The sequence below is a fragment of the Ursus americanus genome, chromosome 28, assembly GCF_024610735.1.
Source record: "Ursus americanus isolate L20-20 chromosome 28, mUrsAme1.1.p, whole genome shotgun sequence".
Taxonomy (NCBI): domain Eukaryota; kingdom Metazoa; phylum Chordata; class Mammalia; order Carnivora; family Ursidae; genus Ursus; species Ursus americanus.
In genome coordinates, this window is record NC_142154.1 from 38,819,695 (window position 1) to 38,841,821 (window position 22,127).

At 47.9% G+C, this 22,127-nt stretch overlaps 2 protein-coding genes across 11 annotated transcripts in view; one reads left to right on the top strand and one right to left on the bottom strand.

The window, feature by feature from the left end:
• The window catches only part of CA12 (carbonic anhydrase 12), a 54,281-nt gene extending 36,284 nt beyond the window's left edge, over positions 1–17,997 (top strand). For 2 of the 10 annotated variants that reach the window (XM_087856884.1, XM_087856889.1), the window contains 7 exons: positions 1,348–1,443; positions 2,274–2,337; positions 2,515–2,672; positions 3,966–4,092; positions 13,752–13,784; positions 14,647–14,734; positions 15,503–17,997. In XM_087856884.1, the coding sequence (XP_087713010.1) occupies positions 1,348–1,443; positions 2,274–2,337; positions 2,515–2,672; positions 3,966–4,092; positions 13,752–13,784; positions 14,647–14,734; positions 15,503–15,575 (639 nt within the window). In that variant the 3' untranslated portion in view covers positions 15,576–17,997. Of the gene's footprint in view, positions 1–1,347; positions 1,444–2,273; positions 2,338–2,514; positions 2,673–3,965; positions 4,093–13,751; positions 14,622–14,646; positions 14,735–15,502 lie in introns of those variants that run through there. The other 8 variants (XM_087856885.1, XM_045810802.2, XM_087856886.1 and 5 more) reach the window with 4 other exon arrangements.
• APH1B (aph-1B gamma-secretase subunit) overlaps positions 4,829–22,127 on the bottom strand; it is a 58,872-nt gene continuing 41,573 nt past the window's right edge. The window contains exon 7 of the mRNA XM_087856890.1: positions 4,829–10,838. The gene's annotated coding sequence lies outside the window, so the exon portion shown is untranslated. The remainder of the gene's footprint in view (positions 10,839–22,127) is intronic.

Sequence of the window (22,127 nt, forward strand, 5' to 3'; positions counted from 1 at the left end):
TAAACATTGTCAGAATTTGTCATAACAATGTCTTAATGCTTAGACTTTTTAAATCCAACATTTCTCAGGAAGTTCTCTTTTCCTTAGTTTAATAATGACAAGTAATTCTTGCTTTGAAAAAAATGAGCTTAGAATTTTATCTTGTAAAGGTAAGAATCTACATTCAGGGAGTACCATTCTTGTTTTCTGCTATCTTAAAACAGGGCCGATTCAATCTATAGAAAAGCCATGCTGTGATTTTTTTCCACCTGAGGGATAAATAGTGTTCTACTCTGGATACAGTTACAATCAAGTTACCACTGGAGGTTTCCTGCCTCAGCTCCTACTACTTCCAGACCAGAGGCAGAGTGGCCAGGCTGAGGCTAGACAAGCTATATGAGACCATTTTCTCCTAGGCTCCAGAATAAGTAGAAAAAAATCAGAGGGGGCGCCTGGGTGGCTCAGTCAGTTAAACATCTGCCTCTTGATTTCGGCTCAGGTCATGGCCTCAGGATCATGATCTCAGGGTAGTGAGATTGAGTCCTGCATCTGGCTCCATCCATGTTGGGCATGGAGTCTGCTTAAGATTCTCTCTTTCCCTCTCCCATCCATCTCCCGCTCTAAAAAGAAGGAAGGAAGGAAGGAAGGAAGGAAGGAAGGAAGGAAGGAAGGAAGGAAGGAAGGAAGGAAGGGGGAGGGAGAGAGGGAGGGAAGGAGAGGGAGGGAGGGGGAGGGAGGGGGAGGAAGGGAGGGAGGAAGGAAGGAAGAAAAGAAGCAAGAAATCAGAAGAGAGAAGTCCTCCAAAGCACCCATGCTTTTTTTTTTTTTTTTTTTATTTTTATTTAACAGAGAGAGAGAGACAGCCAGTGAGGGAACACAAGCAGGGGGAGTGGGAGAGGAAGAAGCACCTCCCAGCGGAGGAGCCAGATGTGGGGCTTGATCCCAGAACTCCAGGATCACGCCCTGAGCTGAAGGCAGACGCTTAACTACTGAGCCACCCAGGCGCCCCAGCACCCATGCTTTTTTGTGGCTAGTGTAAAAACCCCTTCCTCCCTCCCTCCCTTCCTCCCTTCTTCCCTCCCTCCCTCCCTTATCTATTGTATACCTCGTACTTTCCACGTACCATATCAGACACGAATATAATGAGTGAATAAGATGGACAGTCTGCCCTGGTAGAGTTTTTGGTCTGGAGGACTGAGGGAAAAGGGAAAACTGGGGAGCCCATGAAGGAAAGGGTCTGAGAGGCCTAATCTACCTGGGGCAGGGGTAGAGGGGTTCTGTCCTCCCTGTTGGATTTGAGTCTCCTGCAAAAGCCAAGGGTTCCCATGAGTCGTCCATCCCCTGTGAGCAGCTTTTCTTTCACTGCAGTTGCATATCGTCCACTATAATTCGGACCTGTACCCCAATGCCAGCAGCGCCAGTAACAAGTCAGAGGGCCTCGCCGTCCTAGCTGTTCTCATAGAGGTAAGAGATGTTTAAAGGGATTTTACATGAAATTTGAAGCCAGGATATCAGACTCGACATCTGGTCCATGAATACCTGTCTGTTGGATGTTGTATGGCTCACTCTCGTTTTGGCTGTTCTTGCCTCTAGAGATGGAGGTATTCCTCCATAGGGGACCTTCTCTTTTGGCCTGGAAGCAGCTCTTAGCTGGATAGCAGAATGGGCATGTCCTTTGGAACACTGGAAAAAATGAGCCCGAGTTCCTAGCCCTGTTGCATAAAGCTCAGTAGAGCCCGGCTGGATAGGACCTGTGTATAGGGGGTTCAGGAGCGGGCATCACTCAGTGCTGTCTCATCAGGTGCCTGAATCCCTTACACAACTCCTGATACCCAAGCTCCACTCTTCCCTGAATCCCAGAAAATGGGGATGTTTCCTGATTTGCTTGCATGTTTTTCCCTAATAAAACAACATGTACCCAATTTCTCAACATGCTTACTTGCCTGACTTGGCTTGTGTGAACTCAAGCTCCCTTAAGTTCTGGTTAGAGAACATGCCAGTTGTGGCTTTAAGGCTCACAGCCTGATAATCAGGAGCACAAGCTATATTCCTTGCCCTGGGACAGGCAAGCCCCAGTGCCTTGCATCCTGAGATGCAAGAGGACAGGACCATCACCCCAAATCCCTAACAGCCCAGGGATCCCTCATAATTGTCCTAGTAAAGTACGTCCTCCAGGGAGGATCTTGGTAATGGTGACTCTATACCCCTAGCTGAGCCCTTCCATGAGCAATGGTCAGACCAGGCTCAGCTGACGGAATTCTGTCCCAGTTCAACCTGCCCTGTCTCTGTTGCAGATGGGCTCCTTCAATCCATCTTATGACAAGATCTTCAGGCACCTTCAAGATGTAAGATACAAAGGTAGGGGTCCCTGGATGCATATTCGCCCTCTGTTGGAGAAGGAGGTATTCACTCCCATGTGACCTGAAGGAAAATGAATGCGGGGGGCAGGTTCATATTCTAGGCTCAGTCCTAGGCCCAGCAGCCCTCTGCCACGGGGAGAAAGGCTGACACCGTTTCCCCACCATGTGTCCCCAGGCCAAGCAGTGCTCATTCCGGGTTTCAGCATCGAAGAGCTGCTTCCTGAGAGGCCTGATGAGTACTACCGCTACAAAGGGTCCCTGACCACACCTCCTTGTCACCCCACAGTGCTCTGGACGGTTTTCCGGAACCCTGTGCAAATTTCCCAGGAGCAGGTAACTGTGCCCTTCTGAGTCAGAGACCACGTGGCACCTCGGTCCCTGCTGTCACCCAGCTCATAATCAACAATTTGGTTTCCTCACTTAGAGTTTCACTGACGGCTATGCCAAACCTCTCCAAATATCACAAGTGCCTGGAAGCATGGCAGAAATTACAGGCTGAGCTTCAGAAGTGGAGCTATTGAGTCAAGCTAGGAAAATGAACCCCTCCCACGGTTCCTTACAAACGAGTTGTTAAGCTGCATTTCATAATATATCCCTCAGTAGCTGTTTCCTCTGTGGCAGGAGAGAGCACGGTTCCTTTACAGGGCAGAATAAAGACAGAGCCAGTTAGATGGTTTAACAAACCAGAGGGCTGGGATTACAGCAGTGAGTAAGCGAGGGTCTCTGCGCTCAAGAAGCTCACAGTCTAGTGCAAAACTGGGGGCACAGAACTCTCAGCAATCATCTCTGACCCTCTCATTTTACAGGTGATGAAAGTGAAAGGTAGACAGATGAGGGAGCTTGTGGGATCGCCCGCTGATTGGCCACAAAGCTAAGCCCCAAAGTCAGACCAGAGTTGCTGGTCGCTGCCCATCCCTCTGCTTCCCAGAAATTCATCAAGAAGAAAACTGGCTGTCCAGGAGACCCGGCCAGGGCAGTACCACACATGGGCTTCTGGCCCACCCTGCCCCCGGCCCCTCTTCCCAAGTCCAAGAAGGCCCTCCCTGTCGCTCTTCTTCTTACTCTGAGCTACTGATCTGAGTGATGCAGATAAATGGCAGCAGGTAGGCGGACGAGGATAAAGATGTGATGAATCAAGAGATGAAATGTGTGGGGAAGCAGTAATACCCTAAGCTAGAAACTGCCTTGGAAACCGATTATATAATCTATGTGGGTGTATGAAAATTCTGTGGAACCAGTCGTCAGAGGACCTGTGAAACTCCTGCCTCCCCCTTTTTGTTCCTTTTGATGAGACCATCACAATAAGCCTCAGGCCCCTCTAATTTAGAGCTGGGTTCCAAAGCGGTCCCAGAAGAGGAATGCCGTGTCCGTGAGAGGCTGAGGAGCCCCTCTGCCACCCAGCAGTTAACAGCACTAACCTCCCTCCAAACCTCAGGAGGAGGGGATGGAGCACCTCACCCCGTGCCCAGCCAGCTAGACACCTGCGGGGGAGGGGAACAGTTCTCTGGCTTTCCCACAGCTTTCTGATGTGCCTCCTGCCAAGCCCCAGAGGTCTCTTCCCTATTGAGGTCAGGCAAGAGAGCATCACTCTGCCCATGGGGTATCTTTCTGCTGCTCCCCTTGCAGCTGCTGGCTTTGGAGACTGCTCTGTACTACACATACGTGGATGACCCATCCCCCAGAGAAATGGTCAACAACTTCCGGCAGGTCCAGGAGTTTGAGGAGAGGCAGGTGTACATCTCTTTCCGACAAGGTGAGAAGATGCAGTGTATGTGGGGAGTGTGGTGCCAAGATACCCATTTTACATGAAGTTGGGTGCCCTGCCCTCGGGCTTTGTCACTGATGCCCTTAGGAGGTGGGTTACGAGCACTCTGGCTGCCAAGGGAACCAGGGTATGTAAGAAGCTACTGTGTGTGGGTTTACTGAGGTCACCCTTCACTGCTCTTGACTTCCCTGAGCCTTTGCGGGGAAACACTAGCCAGGGCCTCCAGGCACCTGGACCAGAGCCCTCATTAAATCTGGGAGTCTCCCGCAGATGGGGAAGAGAGGATGCTCTGGGGGACCTCTCTGTTCTGGAGAACTACCTTTCTCTTAAGATACATGATAGGACTGTTTGCATGAGATCCAACTCCGAACTTCTCACCCTAGGCTTTCTTGGCATCAAGGCCCATCTTCATCCTTGCCAGGTGACTCACAGCACCCCCAGCATCACCAGCATCCAGGGAAGGTCCTTTGTAAGGCCTCAGAGCGTGGGCATAATCCACTTTTGTAGCCACAGCAGCTCATGGTCTGATATGACAGGACCATCAGGCAAGAAAGCGTCTGCATTCACTGCCCTTTTATCTCATCTCCTTAAGTACAGGAACACAGGACCTATACTGAATGAAGCTTGAAGTTTGGTTTAGTCCTAATGCTATGAAAGCTCAGTTCTTCCTTTTAAATCTGTAACCATAACTCCCCAGAAGAACATTTAACATATTTATTTGTTCAATCCCTATGTCAATACTGTTGGAAGCCGGAGGTCCAGGGAAACAGGTAAGGGAGCACTCTTGGGGGCCACACCCTTCTTCAGACCTCCAAGTTCACTTTCTCACTGGAGACTCTTGAACTGCTCTAGATACGGGAATCGCAAGTGGTCCGAAGCAGGGTGGGTCTGTGCAAGTTCCACTTGATCTCCTTACATCACTTGTGACTGGACTGGGCCGGGTGATCATATCTAAAGATGACCCCACTGACCCCTCTGTCTGAGAATCAGCTCTTGACTCACCTGGTGCACCTATTTTGTTGTTGTTGTTCCTTTCTTATTGTGTGAGATTACACTACCCCTGACTAAGCTTAGTTAAACATAGGAAGACTGTGTTTCAAGGCCCTTGCCAGAAAGCTTTAGAAACATGCCTTTCTGAACTGATCCATACATACAGTCAGAATTATGTTCTTCTGTCAGTTACTGAATCAAGAACTGCCCAGGAATTTATCTCTTGTGCTCGTCTCTCCAGATACCACTGGTTAAGGTAATTTCTCTCTTTTCCTCCGTTTCCCGGTCTGAAAACGGAATCTGTGAACAATGACCCTTCCTAAAAATTGAGAATGTATATGATGACTATCGACTTCTTTTCTAGGAAGTGCCTCAACTGTGTAGAATTATCCCTTTGTGATCTGTTTTGAATGTAATTTTTTCTTTTCCTGTTCTTCAAAATGGAGTATGTAGTAGTCAAGGGTTAAGTGGAAAATACTTCAACTCTTCAATAAAATAAAAAACATAAAAACTCTGCCTAGAGATAAAGGACTGGGCCCAAATAGATAAGGCAGAATTTTGTTTGTGATTCAAAGATAGTAATCAGATCCCTTCTCTGGGCTGGTCTGTACAAGTCACAGGGGATACGGTGATAAATACTCCCCCCTATAAATACTCCCACATAGACAGAATACCTGGGTTAAAGGCCTCAATTTGTTTCCTCCTGGCTGTATGATCTAAGCAAATCATGTCCCTTCTTTGGCCTTGGTTTCTTCAGCCATAAAATGATAGGTCGGGCTAGGTGAGCTAACATCCTTTCCGTGCTAACATGTTCCATGATTCTAAGTGGACACTAACAACTGCCCATCCGCACTTTACATTGCAGGGACAGTGTTTGAGGACAGTTACAGAGGATCAGAAGAAACATGCAGGAACTTGAGTCTGACATCCCAAAGTAACCTCTACTTGTAACAATGGACTGTGGCATTGGGAATAATTAGCCATCTTCTTAGACCGGCTCAGGTCTAAGTCGGCGCTCACGGAGTGGGCAGTGTAGTCAGGCCTGTAGCAGAGCGCTTCAGTAGACTCTCCTAATCTAGCTGGGGAACTTGAGGGGCCTCTCAGCAGAAGCCTGGAGCCCGACTCCAAGCTTAGGATATCAAGTTCAAAGCCCAAATGCCGCTTTGCCACCGCCTTTCCTGAACGGTTCACCTGGAACTGCTGTTTCCAAGGGCCCAGGCTGGACCCAGCTCTCCCCTTGGAGAGATAAACCATGGCAGTCCAAGGCAAACCGGCTCATTTGGAGGCTGATTATAGAAACTTGGCCAGAATTGTCCCCTCCCGCTCACTTCTCAAAGACACAGGCTGCTAACAGGGCTGTTTCCCAAGGAGCAGTGGGGAGGGCAGCCCCAAAGGAGTGAAGCCCCAGATCTCACCCCTCAGGGACACCTGCATTCATGAGGGCCCTCTCACACCAACTTGGAGGGACCTCAGGCTATAACTTGCCATTTCAGTTTATGAGGTGACCCGTTTGTCAGTGTGAGCCTTGAGCAATTCGAACTTACGTATTTATACACTCTTGCCAGGAGAAAAGTAATGTAAAGGAAATCCTCTAGGAGAGAAAGTACAAGGACTTCGAGATTTGACTCTGAGGTTTAGCCAAACTGGAAAAATTGGGACTGGATCATTTAGCTTGACCATGCTTTTTTCTCAACTGTGCTTAGAAAAGGGATGAAGAACTTGGTTTCTGTCCTTAAAAGGTAGTAGTCTGTCCTTTAGCCATCAAAAAGAATGAAATCTTGCCATTTGCAATGATGTGGATGGAACTAGAGAGTATTTTGCTAAGAGAAATAAGTCAGTCAGAGAAAGACAAATACCATATGATTTTACTCATATATGGAATTTAAGAAACAAAACAGATGAACATAGGGGAAGGGAACGAAAAATAAAATGAGATAAAAACAGAGAAGTTGGCAAACCGTAAGAGACACTTGACTATAGGAAACAAATTGAGGGTTGCCGGAGAGGAGGTGGGTGGGTGACGGGGTAATTGGATGATGCATTAAGGAGGGCGCCTGATGTAATGAGCACTGGGTGTTACATGCAACTGATGAGTCATTGGATTCTACCCTTGAAACTCATAATAAACTATATGTTAACTAAATTGAATTTAAATTCAAAAATTTTAAAAATAATAAATAAAATGCTGAGAAAAACAAAAGTAGCAGTCTGTCCTTGAGGGCAGACTTGCCTAACTGTAAGTTAGCCCTAGCTCAGGGTTTCTCAGCCTTGGTGCTGCTGACATTTTGGGCTGGATAATTCTCACTGGGAAGCTGGCCTGTGCACTGCAGCGATAGCAGCACCCCCAGCCTCTCCCCACTAGATGCCCGTAATAGCTCCCCAATTTTGACTGCCAAAAATGTCTCCAGACATTGCCAAAGTCTCCAGGGCAGGAGAGGCAAAATTGAGAACTGCTGCCCAAGGACTGCACAAAGACTTTCCTAGGCTCAGACTGGTTTTCTTTTTTCATTCGTATCACAGGATTCTGGAGTTTTCTATCAAATGCCCTGGTCTTTATTCTATTATAGCATGACATTTTTATTGCCTTTTAAATAATTTATGTATTTACTTATTTATTTGAGAGAGAGAAAGAGAGAGCAAGTGGGGGAGGAGCAGAGGGAGAGGGACAAGCAGACTCCACACTGAGTGCAGAGTCTGACATGGGGCTCGATCCCATGACTACAAGATCAGGATCCGAGCCAAAATCAAGAGTCGGGTGCTCAACCAACTGAGCTACCCAGGTACCCCTACAGCATGACATTTTCAGTGTGGTGATGGTTACCCCTGAAAGCAAAAGGTTGTTGGGTTATTAAGGTAGAACAGCCAAACTCAAGAGAAACCCTGTTCCCCATCTTCCTCTAGGATTTGAATATACCTTCTTTTTCTATGATTGGGTACATCTAAGGCTAAGAGAAGTGGATGAGAGAGAGCTACATAAACCACTCTAGCAGGGGTTCCGATGCCTCTGAGGCAGCAACTTGCTTCCGAATCTCCTTATCATTTTTCTCCCTTGCTTTCGTACCATTTTCTTCCTCATGTGTGTTGTGTTTCTTGTTGCCTTTAGTTAAAATGCCCACTCTTTGTGGAGAGGTGAAACTCACGTGAGGCACTTTTCTTAGCTCCTAGAAAGTGCCTCTTCCAAGGGGCACAAACAAAAGACTTTAGCTAATGAGAGGACGCAGACTCATTGTCCTCAAGGAGCGATTCCAGAGAGGGGAACACAGCCTGGGAACAGACCAGACCTCACAGAAGTCAGATGCCCTCTGTGAGGAAGGAGAAAGATGGCAGGGGCAGATCTACAGTCCACAGGCCTGATTCTTGGTTCCTTCAAGTGGACCTCGTCCTAGCTAAACATACCAACCCTGGGTCCTAACGGTGACAGGTCAAAAAGGAAGGGCCTATCAAACCGAAATGCTAACGTTATCTAGCCCTATTTTTAATATTGCCAGGGCAATGGACACTTGAGGGACAAGGGGACGCCAGAGAGTTTCTATAATCACATCCGTAGTGGGCTTGCTCTGAACAACTGCATGTCACTGCTGCAGAGCCTGGAGCCAGGCGAGGCACACTTAGACAGGGGCTCAGGACAGTAGAGGGGGGCTTTCACCCATGGTACACCTGTGCAGTAGTACACTTAGAATCTGCTTGACCCTGCAGGACCCGGGTAGTTTTACAAAACCTTTAAAAAAGAGGAAAGAAATCTTACAAAGCTAAGATGGCTAATTATCTACTTTCTGTGACTAGAATGTATGCTTTGTGGTTACTTACCTTGTATTTCCAAAAGTTCTATTTTTAAATAAAATCTATTAAATGGAAAGTATCATCAAGTCTACCAAGGTGTCCAAATGAAAGACCAGAGGAGTTCCCATCTTCAAATTCCCCTGGATACGGGGCGCTGAACGGTGGGGAGTAATCGTCAAATGTGCTAAGAAGTCCCTGGTCCCTTCATCTAGTGCTATGTACTACGCCACGTATTTCCAGAGCACACCCCAAGTCAGGCACTATGGGGAACAGAAAACCCTGGTGTGGATGTTCTCTTGCTCCTAAGAGCAAGCCTCTGGCACAGAGCAGACCAGGTAGGAAGTCAGCAAGCTGGACCCGCTCCGGCGAGCTGGCCCCAGCTCTCTTCCCAGTACTTCCACTCCCTGGCACCTGTCCACGCCCTGTAGGGCCTCCCTTAGCATGCTACTGCTTTTACCTGTGCACACACAATTCCCTGCCCCTCACTTCTCCCGCCTGAAGAATTCTTTCAAGACCCAGCTCTAGTCATTTAATTCCAGAAATCCTCCCTGTTGCCCTGAAGGTGACTTAGAATTTCCTTCAATGCAGCTGGAACAACCGGCCCATCTCCGTGGCAGTTCTTAGCCTACCACAGGGTAATGACTTACTGCCGTAGAGAGAAAGAGAAGAAGCACGTCTAGATTATCCACGCACACTACGAGCCCGCTAAGGACGGGGACTACCGGCATCTTACTTTGGCGGCAGGCACTATGCCTGGAGCTCACTGGGAGCTTGAAAGAATGTAGCCCACCCGTGTCCCTGCTCCCCCCTCCCCAATGTCTTCTCTGCAGAACCATTTGAACATAAGCCTGGCCAGCTGTCCCACTCTAGTTTCAAGTCCTATTTTGCTTTGTTTTCAATTTGCCACCAGCGTTCAAATCAATCCATTTGTCTAAGAAACATTAAAGATCAGAGCTTAGCTGTCAAGGTTTGAAGTCCCGGGAAGTTGTCAGGCTTTTTCTGTTGCTCTGGCCTGGAATAAAAGTCCGACCACCTACCATTCCTTCAGCACAGACAGCCTGAGGCTGGTCACGGAAGGGAGCTGAGAGTACTAAGCATCAGTACTAAGCTCAGTAACCCACACCTACCGCTCCAGAATTTAGGCCCCTCAGAGCAACGTGGCTTCTGTCCTGAGCCTGCAGTCCTATAACCTGGAAGGCAAAGCCCTCAGTCCCTATCATGGTTGTCACAAACCAGCTCCCTCATGTAATCTGCTGGTATCTCTTTAGCAGATTTATTTGTAGAAATTATTTCTTTTTGGGATTCCCTAATGTCCATAAGAAAAGCTCCTCAGTTAAGTATGTTCTCCAAAGATAGTTATGGTCTGTGGTCACTGAGAGCAGCTTCCCTGCTTTTCTTACCAAAGTCTCATCCAAAGACTGGACTAGCATCTCAGTTACTTCAGTCTGTGACCTGTATTAGGCATAATAATAAGAGCTTTTGTCATCCAAAAGGGGATTTTATGTATTTAACCTATCAAATCCCTGCTAAACCAAAACTCCTCTTGTCTCTTTTAATAAGACTGGAGACTGCTACAGGCATACACATATACATAAGATGTATACCTATGTACAGACATATATGTAAGTATGTAAGACGTCGCTTACCAAAACAGTCCATACTTGAAAATGATATTTTGAAAGGACAAGGATTGTATTCTGTTTGAATAAATAGAATTGCAAATAGACCTAAAAAATGCTAGAATTGTTCCAGGAACTGCAAGCTGTGTAAGTGGGGTGCTTGTTTCTTCGTCTGGGCTGCTCCATGTGTGCACTTGAGGCTTCAGAAGACCTCAAAAGCAGTTAACCGGCATCCCTCGGTCCAGCAAGATAGCAGCAGAAGACGCAGCTCCTGAGCCAGCCAGAACAGGTAGCACGGCCCTGTAGCAAGCAGCTTGTCTGTCTTCTCCGGGGGCCTGGACCTTCCTGCAAGAGGCATGTGACAGTCAAGTTCTTCTGTATCTGTGTGATTTCCTCCTCTGTGTCCGACTGCCCTATCTTTGCTCGCCCTGACCCGTACTGGAGCACTTTATGGAGAGCAGGGAGCTCTCCCACATCTGTGGGGCATGCACCCTCCTACCGACCAGCTCAGAAGCCCCTTTGCTGTGTTCTCAGGCAGTAGCTCTGGTGGGCCATCGCTGTCAATCAGCCTGTGTCTGTCTCTCCTGTCTCACTGTTCTTCAGTGGGAACTGCCTATCTTATTGGACAATTAGAACAAGCCATTTCTTTGTTTAATCTGCGAATGAATGTCTCTGGCTGTGTCCCTTCCTCCATCATCCATGTTGCCTATTCTCTACGACACCCCAGAGGCTCTGCTGTGATGCAGGCTTCGGCTTCTCTCTCTGGGCTCTACTTCTTCAGCTGCCCCAACACCTATCCCTGTGCCCCTCAAGTCTCCCTGACTTTCCCTCTCCCATTAGTTAGCAGAATGGGACCCAAGCTCTGTGGACTTTATCGCTCTCTGCAGAGAGGTCCTGCTTCCTTGATGGTTGGTGCCGTCTCAGCTGGCAGAGGGCAGCATCCTGACATTGTCCTGCCCCAGGCTTCTTTAGGGGTAGACTTCCGATGAGGTGACACCCTCACTGCCACTCCTCTTCCACAGTGACTTACGCTCTTCGCTTGCTCAGTCAAGCTGCTTTGTTTTGCTGCATCAAAATCTTGGCTGAAAAGCATCTGTCCCGGGCTCTGGGGCTTTCCTTGTCTTTGTGTTTGCTTGCTCATTTCATTATTTCCACAGAGAGGCAACTCAGGCCCTCAGAAGAAGTCAACTAGAGCCAGGAACCCTGCTGAGAGCCCTGGATTAAATTAGGCTGTTGTTTATAGGGCCTAATACAGCCAAGGGCAGCCAGATTTCCCTCCACGAGCCACCAACCGGGGCCAGGGGCTCTCGGGAAAAGTCCCATCCCTCGGGGGTCTTGTTTCTGTAGACTTGGCTCTGCCCCTAAACTCCTGGGGGCACCTCCTCCAGCCTGAAGCGCGGCTGCTCAGCTGTCTGGGGGCCTGTGTGGCTCTCCAGATGTCTGAGGCAACTGTGAAAGCGATGACTCTAGAAACTGCCCAGTTTGGATGGCTTAGCTAAGTAGTTAGGCTTACCAGTGGTCTTATGTGACGAGAACTAGTTTGGTACTACCAGCATCTGGAGTTTTAGGAACAAAGAACAAAAGTATATTTCATCAAAAGGCTTGGAAAAGTTTTGGTGGTTGTTTTTAAGATCTTAGAAGCTTTGGTTGCCTCTAGGTACCTTAAAAACCCAAATATCAAACAACAGTGTGATAGGCCGCAGGCTGTGCAGAGAACACAGCGCATGCGACACAAACACGGGGCACTGTCCCCAGGGGAGACTCCTATCCTGAGTGTCTCCCTAAGCCACACACTGGTCCTTGTGTGTGAAGAGACCTGGGACTGGGAATCAGGCCACGGGAGACACTCTCTCTGCCACTTGGGAGGCCATGGGCTGCTGATCAGGGTGGCCAGTAAGAGCCAAGAGAACAGGCCACCCTGTACTTTGTGGAGAGCTCCTCTCCATAGCCGCTCTGCTCATCCTTACAGCAGCCTGGGGCCACCTGGGGATGCGAGACCAGAGACTCCAAGGGGCCGGCCTCAGACAAGGGAGGCTGTACGCTCCATATGAGACTGTGGAAGAAGACAGTGGGGAAAGGACACGGGGCTGATGGCTCCAGGGGAATCAACTAGACTCTGGCCACACAACAGGAAAAGGGGGTGAGCAAAACCTCATCCTGCAGTCTCAGGTCTGGTTCCCCAGGGTGTCAAGGGCCCCCAAGTGTGAGTCCCTGGCTCTTTGCTGGCATCTCACAACTGGTCAGGGCTCTCCCAGGGTCTGAGTCATTACACTGGAGTCTGTGGGCACAGGCTCTCCAGAGTGTCAGGCTGGGTGGCCAATATCTGCACAACTCTGGTTTCCAACATGAACCAGAACAAGCCATGAACCAACACTACACATGCACATACGTGGTAGGGTTTCTACTGAGGTCAGAAAACCACCAGACAAGAGGGGATGTGTAACACAGACTTTCTTTAGATGGAGGACCTGACTGGGAGAATGGGGAATAGTTCTAAGAACCAGGAAGAAGCATGCTGGGGTAACCCAGGGGGACTTCAAGACTGGGCTCCTCTGTCTTACTCAAGAAGATGGGCTCACCCATGACCCTCCCCCAGGGAGGTCCCTAGGAGGCTGGCTATGGGATTTTACCTCAGATAGCTGGGCACTATTTCAGCCCCACTGAGGACCCTTAACTCATCCCAATAATAACTCTCTGAGAGAAGCACAATCTCCCGGTTCCATAAAGCAGAGAAGGGAGGCGGGTATCAGGGAGGGGTTTCTACAGTTTACCCAGTGGGGCCAAAGCAAAAACAGAACCAAATCATGACAAGACTGGGTAGGGTTGGGGCAGAAGTCTAGTGACAGGCTCCAACTAAACCTTGCCAGCCCCAGCCAGCCAGAACCTGGCCAATTCTCTACCGATGAAGAGGGGTAGGTGTCCGAGAAGCAGATAATAGCCTGCCCAAGTAGACTCTGAGCCTTACCCTCCCTCATCTTCCACTTTTAGCCATGTTGTACTAAAAACTGAAGTCTTGTCCTAGCAAAGAGACCGCTGTGATAAAGGAGAACTGGAGAGGGAGAGCACCGTGTGAATTCCCAAGGTGCGCAGTGCCCTCTGTACTATCGGGCACCTGAGTCAAGAGTGAGTACTCCCAGAAAGTCTGCATAACCCCTGTACTTCCAACCAAACAAACGGTGGAGCTTCACTCAACACACTGGTCAAATCCACCATGGTTTGACTTCGTTAATTTTCAACCTTTTCCTCTCCCCTTTGAAGTGCAAGACCTTACGTACGCAGGACTGAGTCTGGGTATGTGGCCTGCCGGCCTTGCATGCTGTAGCTGGGTGATTGCTGTGATTCTTGCTGTGATCTGGGCCTGTGATACTTCCACTAAGCCCATCCTCCCTGCTTCTCTGTGCTGTCGCTCTGGGTCCTGGCCCTCTCCTTGCTGTGGGTCCCACCTTCAAATCACTCTATGATTCAAAGAGGAACTACCAATCAAATGCTTCCGTAATGAAAGACCTAATTACTCTACAGCATGTGTACATTCAATGAGCCTAACGAAGACCTCTGTTGGCCATGCTGGGAAGATGCTGCCTAAGAACAGGCCTAAGCCCAGTGTGGAGGTTGGGTGACGGGAGGTTGGGTGAACTCAGCCGTGGGCTCCTGGTTGTTTTGGACTATTTAGGACTGTGCAATGGAGCTTGGGAGCAAAGCCGATAGAGGCTTCCCAGTGGGCCTTAACTCCAGCAAGCCAAGACAGAGTAAGTCCTTATTCTGTAGCCCAGGGTTTCTCCAAGTATGGTTCATGAACCACGTACGTCAGCATCAGCTAGAGCTGTTGGGTACAAATGAAGATTCCTGGGCCCCACTCTAGACTGAATCAGTCTGACGCTCGGGCTTAAAAAGTCTACATTTTAAACAAGCTCTTCAGATGACCCTGGTGCAAGTTTGCGAACCCCTGCTGGAGAATGACTACAGTTTGAAAATGGCTCTAAGTACTCCAGCCAGTTCTGCTAAGCCAAAGACCAGAACCTGAGAACAGAAATGGGGAAATTACATCCTTCTGTGGCAGATTACACAGCTGTCACTTGACTTCACATCCATGTGCCATGGGATGAGACACAGGGGAAGGGGGGAATGTAATGCATGTTCACTGCCTCTTCACCAGGCATCATCCTTTCAGTGGTCCTGGCTGGCGTTCTTGGCATCTGTGTTGTCCTGGCCGTGTCCATTTGGCTCTTCAGAAGAAAGAAGAGGTGAGCTGGTTTTGGTTCAAAATGAGAGTTGGGTAGCTTATGCGTCCATGAGGATTGATCTCTCTGGGAAGGCAGTCTGCAGAATGAAGAGCCCCTGTCACCTGTACCAACACTTATCCTAGGAGTGCTGTTTCCCAAACACCATTGCCCCCAGCCTCCTTTGCATGAGACACTGGATCATTACGCTCAGAGGTGGAGGTGTGTCTGGCAGCCCTGCTGCTGTGGCTAACACCTTAAGACAAGTCTCTTGATTTGGGGGTGGGGGTGTCCCATTTGCCTAAACACAAGCAGCAAGGCTGTCTTCTTTCTAACATCTTCACATCTGAGTTATTTTGTCTCTGAATCCAAAAAGAAAAATGAAGGAAAACTTGATTTATCACTCCTATTAACTACTAATGCCTTTTGCTCATGTTTTTATTGTCATGTTTGGTTTTTCTAAAACCAATTTATTTTTTTTTACAATGTATAAAAAAAAAGTTTCCAGGAATCCTATTATGGAATCAAAGGTTTAAAGTTGGGGTGGTCATGAGACTTTTTTCAAAATGCAGGTCTAGTATCGTCAGCTGTTACAGGAGAACAGTTGGAAAATGACCACGTTCCTTTAATACAGTATTTGGGGGGCATTCCTCCCAAAACCATCAGAACAGGGGAAAGGTCCCCACAAGGGGAATCTGACCCCTAAAATTCATCTCATTCCATAGCAGGGTCAGGCTGCTCTCTGCTTGTCTCTTCTCTTTAACCGAGACTCGTATGTTCTTCTTGTTCCAGTAGCAAAAAAGGTGACAACAAAGGGGTCATTTACAAACCAGCCATCAAGAAGGAGACTGAAGCCCATGCCTGAGGCCCCACAACTCGTCGGCACATCCAAGGAAGAACTTTGCTTTGGACGCTCCACACTGTGGCTCCCTAGACGTGTGAAATACATGAGGGTTCTCCGAAGCTCAACCCACAAATGCCCCAGACCCACAAGGGGACTCTAGGAGGGGGCCCTGCCATCCTGATGCCACAGCCACTTCCAGTACATCTGTGGATGGAAGAACTCGCCAAAGAGGCAGCAACTCTGAGCTGCCTACTTCATGTGTGACCCCATGAAGTTGTCTGGATTCTGGGGGCACAAACCAAGTCACCCACTGGGGGCTGTTATTGGTCAGAAAACACTTTCATCCAGGGATTCCCTTGAGTGTGGTTTCAAGGATCCTGGAAATTCTGCTTCTTGTCCAAGCCTTCAGACCAGAATGTCCACTCTCTGCTTAGGTTTTGCTTTTGAGACTCTGTTTCTTTCCTCGGGGATGGGGTTGTTTTCCTCTGATTTCCTTCTGCTATGACAAAACTTCTGGTCTGACCTTACAACTGAGAGGAAGAATGATACAGGAAGGGTCAAGGTGTCAGAGGCAAAAGAAAACAAAAGTATTCTTTGAAACACAGTAGAGGCATTTCCAAAGTCCAGTCAACCTCACTGAATGGACCCGAGACAGAGATAGAATGAGAAGACACACAAGGTCTGGAGGAACTCAATTTGGAGTCAGAACTGGAGCCAGAGGTTGTCTGTCAAGTCCTAAGTGTAAGGACAGCATATTAAGCCTAAGCCCAACCTCCTATCAGCAGCGCAGTGATGCTTTGTACTTTACAGATTCTACAAATAATTAGGCTATTCCTTGAACAGTGGTGTTGCTTTCTCTCTCCTAGAGTAGATATGAGTTCCGAGATGACCCAAACTGCTTTTGAATGTAGAGGAAATAGGCAGAAGAAAAATGACTGAAGAGCTTTGTCTCTTGCCCGGGTTTCTTTTTGGCTACTTCTGTGGCATTCCTACCGCCAGTGTACCTACTTCCCTGACTTTGAGGATGTTGAGTCATGGCTTGGTTAAAATCTATTTTCAAGCTATGAAAGCAGGAAGTTATCTGTGCAGGCATCATGGTATTTAGGGACCATTAATAACGGAATGTTACAAAGATGCTTCACGGTCTTCTACCCAAGTCAGAGTTTCTGAGAAGACAACTCTTTCATAGATGCAAGAGCCCCACGGAGACCGGTTAGTTCCATGACTGAGAAGGAGCCTCCACCAGCAACCTCTCATGGCCAGCACCTGGCAGTTCACAGAGAGCTTTCTGATTCCTGGTCTCATTTTGACAGCACAGAATATCCTACCAAAGCACAGGTTTCTTTATCACATCTTTTTCCTTCTACTCCTCCCACTCGCTCTGAGAACAGTCTTCTCCCTTCTCTACCATCATGACTTTTTGTAGTGGTGGCAAGCCCCATGGCTTTGTAGCTAGTTTGCTAAACAGAGTTACAGAAGACCTAATGAACACTGAGATGTGTGTGTGCACGAGATCTCTGGCCTCGGAGCCTAGGGAGGCATCATCACCTTGCCATTAGCATGCCTGATGCTGATCAAATGACAGCAGGGACAAGCCTCATGATGGAGCAACGCTGCCAATCAGAAACAACATAAATCACTCCAGAGCCCTGGAATGATCTCTCTACCTTTTATGGACAAATTTTGCAAGAGAACAAAGAGATCATTGTACCTGGCACAACGGCTGTTCATAAAAAGGGAGACTTACTAGGCCATGAAAACAGTGGCATTTTCTCCTGCCCTGTGGCTGAGATAAAGCAAAGCTAGGGAGGCAGGCAGAAGGCTCCAAGAATCAACACTGTCAACATCCTTGCTAATCATTATGGGGCTCCTGGGGACCAAGCTTGGGAACTGGGAACCCTTTCCTCAGGTTCTCAGTCATTCCACTGACACCCGTCGCCACTGAAGGAAACCAGCACTGTGGTGTGTGAAGTTCTTCTGCCTCACTCGCTCCCCCGCAGAGTCCCGGTGCTGTGCTGGCTGCACCATAGGTAGAGGTCACAAAACCAAGGCCCACGTGGGAAAAGGACAGGGAAGGCCCTGGCTTCTTTGTTTCTCACTAATGGCAGAGCTTGAGTTTCTTTGTTCTGTTTCTTTAGGATCATCTGGTTTTAAAAATAGTAAAAACTTATACCTGTTTCCTCAACAGACATTCTAGGATTTTGCTGCATTGACTATTAATCCCATTTCAAGTTCTTCCCTTCACTAAACTCTCTGAAGACCTCCTGAGCACCCCTGGGAAGCACTGGGGTCTGCAGCACCCCTCTGTCCCTGTGCCTCGGATGGACCATAGGCCACTGTGATGATGGTCTGTTCAGCACTTCTGTATTTATTGTAAGAATGATTGTAATGAAGACATAAACTATAAATATGAGAAATTATAAATAAAATGTTTTTCACATCAGACTGATTTTTTGGAGGTGAGGTTAAAGCATTACTGTTGGCAAAGCACTTTGTAGTTCCCGGTCTATGGTGACAGGTAACTGATCAGAGCAAGTAATGTCACTCGTCTATAATGTCTTAGAACCTGGCTCCAAAGGAAAATGCACTGATGTACTTAACCATTTTACTGAAGATGGAGGCCTATGGTGTGTGCAGCCCTGGGGTCACATAGCTGCTTCGTGAGTGGAGCTGGGAAGTCTAGAATAATCAGGGAAAGGCTCAGAAAGAAGAGGGTATCCGAGCTGGGCCTCAAAGACTAAGTCAGATTTGAACAGAAGGATGGAAAGAGGGAGGTATTCCTAACCAAGGGGACATGAAGATAAAGAATGGGTCTTATGTCTCTCTACTTCACTAGGGATTGCACTTAATCGGTTGGAAGCCTCTCTTAGTTGCCTGTTACCATTTTGGATTTTTTTTTTCCAAAACATGCTATCATCTTCGATATAATTTTTTATCTAAATCCAGATTTCACATTCTGGTTTGGTAAAAGAGGCAATCCTGTAGAGGTTACAAACAGGCACCATCATTGTTTGGTTATTTAGAAAAGCTTCCAATTTTCACTTCAGTTGCGTAAGGATGGAAACAGAGGAACTGTCCAAGGGTAATTTTGTTCCAGTAGGTGATAAAGCAGAAGGCCCAGCTTCAGAACAGAAACATTATAAACCCTCCAGGTTCTGATGGTCTCTTTAGTCAGAACACAGGTATTTTACAGTTTGCCCCCTTTGGCATCCTTCAGAAGTGAGGACAGGTGGGGCAAGGCACCCCCAGAGTGCCTGTGCAACTCTCATTCCTTTACACCTGCTCCCATCCCACTGGGGTTGGGGCAGCAGGGGGCGAGGCTGGAGTGAGCAACAGAGGTCCTCTCCCTCCCTCCTCTCTCCATAGCCTTGCTCCCCATTCCCTGAATTCAAGATTCTTCGGGGTTGACAGTCAGGGGCATGTGGTGGCACGAGCCATGGGTTGGTGGGGGAGACTCAAGTCTTTCTTCAGGTTAGCCATTACCTCCTCATGTAAATCCAGCTATACGGACAACCTAGAACACACAGTCTGATAGAATATACGACGATACAATGCGAGACACATGAAAATTTAAAGGTATGGTAGCCACACACCCCAAAAAGGAAAAAAATATAGTGACATCAATTTTAGTAATATTTTATAAAGCCCAGTAGATCCAAAATACTATAATTTCAACATGTAATCAATATTTTGATATGAGATAGTTTCATTCTTTATTCTGTAGTAAGTCTCTGAACCTAGTATATATTTTACATTAACAGCACAGCTTGATTCAGATGCTAAATTTTCATTGAAAATATTTGATCTGTGTTTATATTTCACAAAATTACAGTGGAGAAAGCAGATTCACATGCCCGAGTTGCTCCAAACACACTTAAAAGTTTTCCAAAACCTGCACCAATTATCAGCTTTTCAATTTAAATTGATTAAAGTAAAATAAATCAAGTTTTTTTTCATTTTCATTAGACACATCCTAAGTGCTCAGTAGCTACCTGTGGCCAGAGGCCAGCACAGCCACCGTGCAGATATGGACCACTAACCTTCTCCTTTGACATACCCTTCGGGAGGGTTAAACCTAGAAAACCTTCATGCAAAATCCACCTGAGAAGAAAGCTTTGGAGGCTGAGGGATGGGGGATGAGAGATAGAGGCTGGGGGAATCCAGGCTGGTGGATATGGAGGATGGAAGAAAAGAGGGCAGACGGAAAATCAGACCAAGGTTGACCAGCAGACCTTAGGGACAGCTCCCCCGCCTCTTCACACCTCTTCCTGTAGCTCCACGAGGGTTCCCCAGCCCTCCCTGCCCTGGTAATGTCCCTTGGCCAGGCCCTAGGGTCCAGGTGCTCAGTAGTGACTCGACCTAGAGCATTCTGGTGCTTTTGTAGGAGCTTGAGCTATAGGCACGAGGGCACCTGCTTATTAACTTGTTGGCTGACCTCGCTGCAGGACCCTGGCCAAGTGCCAGGTGCTAACTGTCCCCCTAACACCCCCTCCTGATCGCCTCAGAGTCCGAACATTCCTGCTTTGTCTCCACTCTTCCGGAGCTGGGCAGCTGGAAGGGAGAAAATGCCTGAAACCTGAGTCTCTTGACCTCGCAGCTGGGCTCAGTCCCTCAACTTGGAAGGAGTTGCAAGCTGCCTTCGGTCAAGGTGTGGGGAAAAGTTACGAGACAAGAGGAAAGGAGACCCCTGCAGCTGCCTGCTAGGAAGCAGAGGTGCCACCTGTACAGTGGGCATTTGGGAGCTGCCGTCCTCGTCCACACTGCACACAGCCCGGCAGGGGTGTGTCACCCTCTATGGGCCTCTGGCTCAGACTCAACATGACAGGGTGGGGGACAAGGTGTGAGGCCCAGACAGTGCTGGAGAGGAGGGGTCCCATGCTCTGCCTGTGCCCTGTCGTTTTAGAATGACTGGACAGGGATAAGGGCCAAAGTGCTTTGTGATACAGAATTAGTCACCCTAAAAAAATTATTACGACCAGGTCAGCATATCGTTATGACTGCAGGTCAATCAGGGATTCAGTAAGCCTCCCTCCTGTATATTCTAGACTGCACCTTCACTCCATTATTAAACAACCCGGGGAAAGAGGAAACATTGCCTTTATAAGTGGGAAACCAAACAAGGGCTCTGGCTCTGGGCTAAGTGAAGGTCACAGAGCCCCCACAGCTCTCTGATCCTCAGTGACAGGATGGCGTCTGCCCTTCGCAGCTCCAGTGACATGGAAACATCTTGTAATAGAATTTACCATGCTTATCTCAATCATGCCACAACCTCATGAAGCCCTAAAAGCTAAAGACACTAAAGGCATTTGTGCCAGCGATTTCTGGAAAGTCAACAACAACCTCCTGCCTCCAATCTGCTTGGTAATATTAAACCCTGGCCTCTGTTCGGAAGTCTGACCAAAGATTGCCAACTGCAAGCAGACAAAGGAGTCAGCTCAGCTCATGGGATATTACCCTCACCTCTCACTTCAGCAAACCAAATATGTCCCAAGGATATATTCTTTGAACTTCTCTCTATTCCTAAGGCAGAACTGGAGAGAAGGAATAAATACACACATGCACACACTATATAATTCCATTTGTATAAAACTCTAAAAAGTGCAAAATAAACTACAGTGATAGAAAGCAGATTGGTGGTCACCTAGGGATGAGGTGGTGGTAGAAGGTGGAGGCATGAAGAGCTTACAAAGGGGTACCAGAAATTGGTGAGGTGATATATATATTCATTACCCTGACTGTGGTGATGGTTTCTCCACATAGCTCAAGACAGTTCAAATTTTACACTTTAAATATGTGCCATTTATCTTACACCAATTATCCCTCAATAAAACTGTGAAGAAGAAGGAGGAGGAGGAGGGGGGGGAGGGGGAGGAGGAGGAGGAGGAGGAGGAGGAGGAGGAGGAGGAGGAGAAGAAGAAGAGGAAGGAAGGAAGGAAGGAAGGAAGGAAGGAAGGAAGGAAGGAAGGAAGGAAGGAAGGAAGGAAGGAAGGAAGGAAAGGGGGAGGGGGAGGGGGAGGGGGAAAGGGAAAGGGAAAGGGAAAGGGAAAGGGAAGGGGAAAAAGAAAACCCCCTACACCAAATGACACCTGCCCTGTCCTGGCATTTCCATGGAGAGCTTTTCCTCCTGATCCATCTAAAGGGAGAAGACTGGCCAGAACTGGCACCTTCCCTGGGACCCACCCTGTGGGTGGGAGCCCAGGAATGAGTGTGAGGTCTATTCACACGGCCAGCTATGACCTCTTGATACTGTAAGTCAAAGTCATCATTTCTGCTTGAGTTCACTAGTTTCAAATATTAACTTTTAATTACCTGCAATGAAGACAACAAACACAAGGCTATGGGTTCAAGGACAGACTTAGACCTCTGTAGGAACTCTGTGTCAGTGATGAGAGAGTCTACTGGCCTTTCTGCAAGAAGCAAAGACTTCTGGTGAGGCAGGTAACATAACTAGTTAGTTCATCTGCTGAAACTAGTTTCCCAGCTACCTAGACATCCAACAACAGACCTCATGCACCTTCGTTTCTTTCCTTCCCAACCACCCAACAAATAACCATTTGAAAAGCTTTCCTAAAT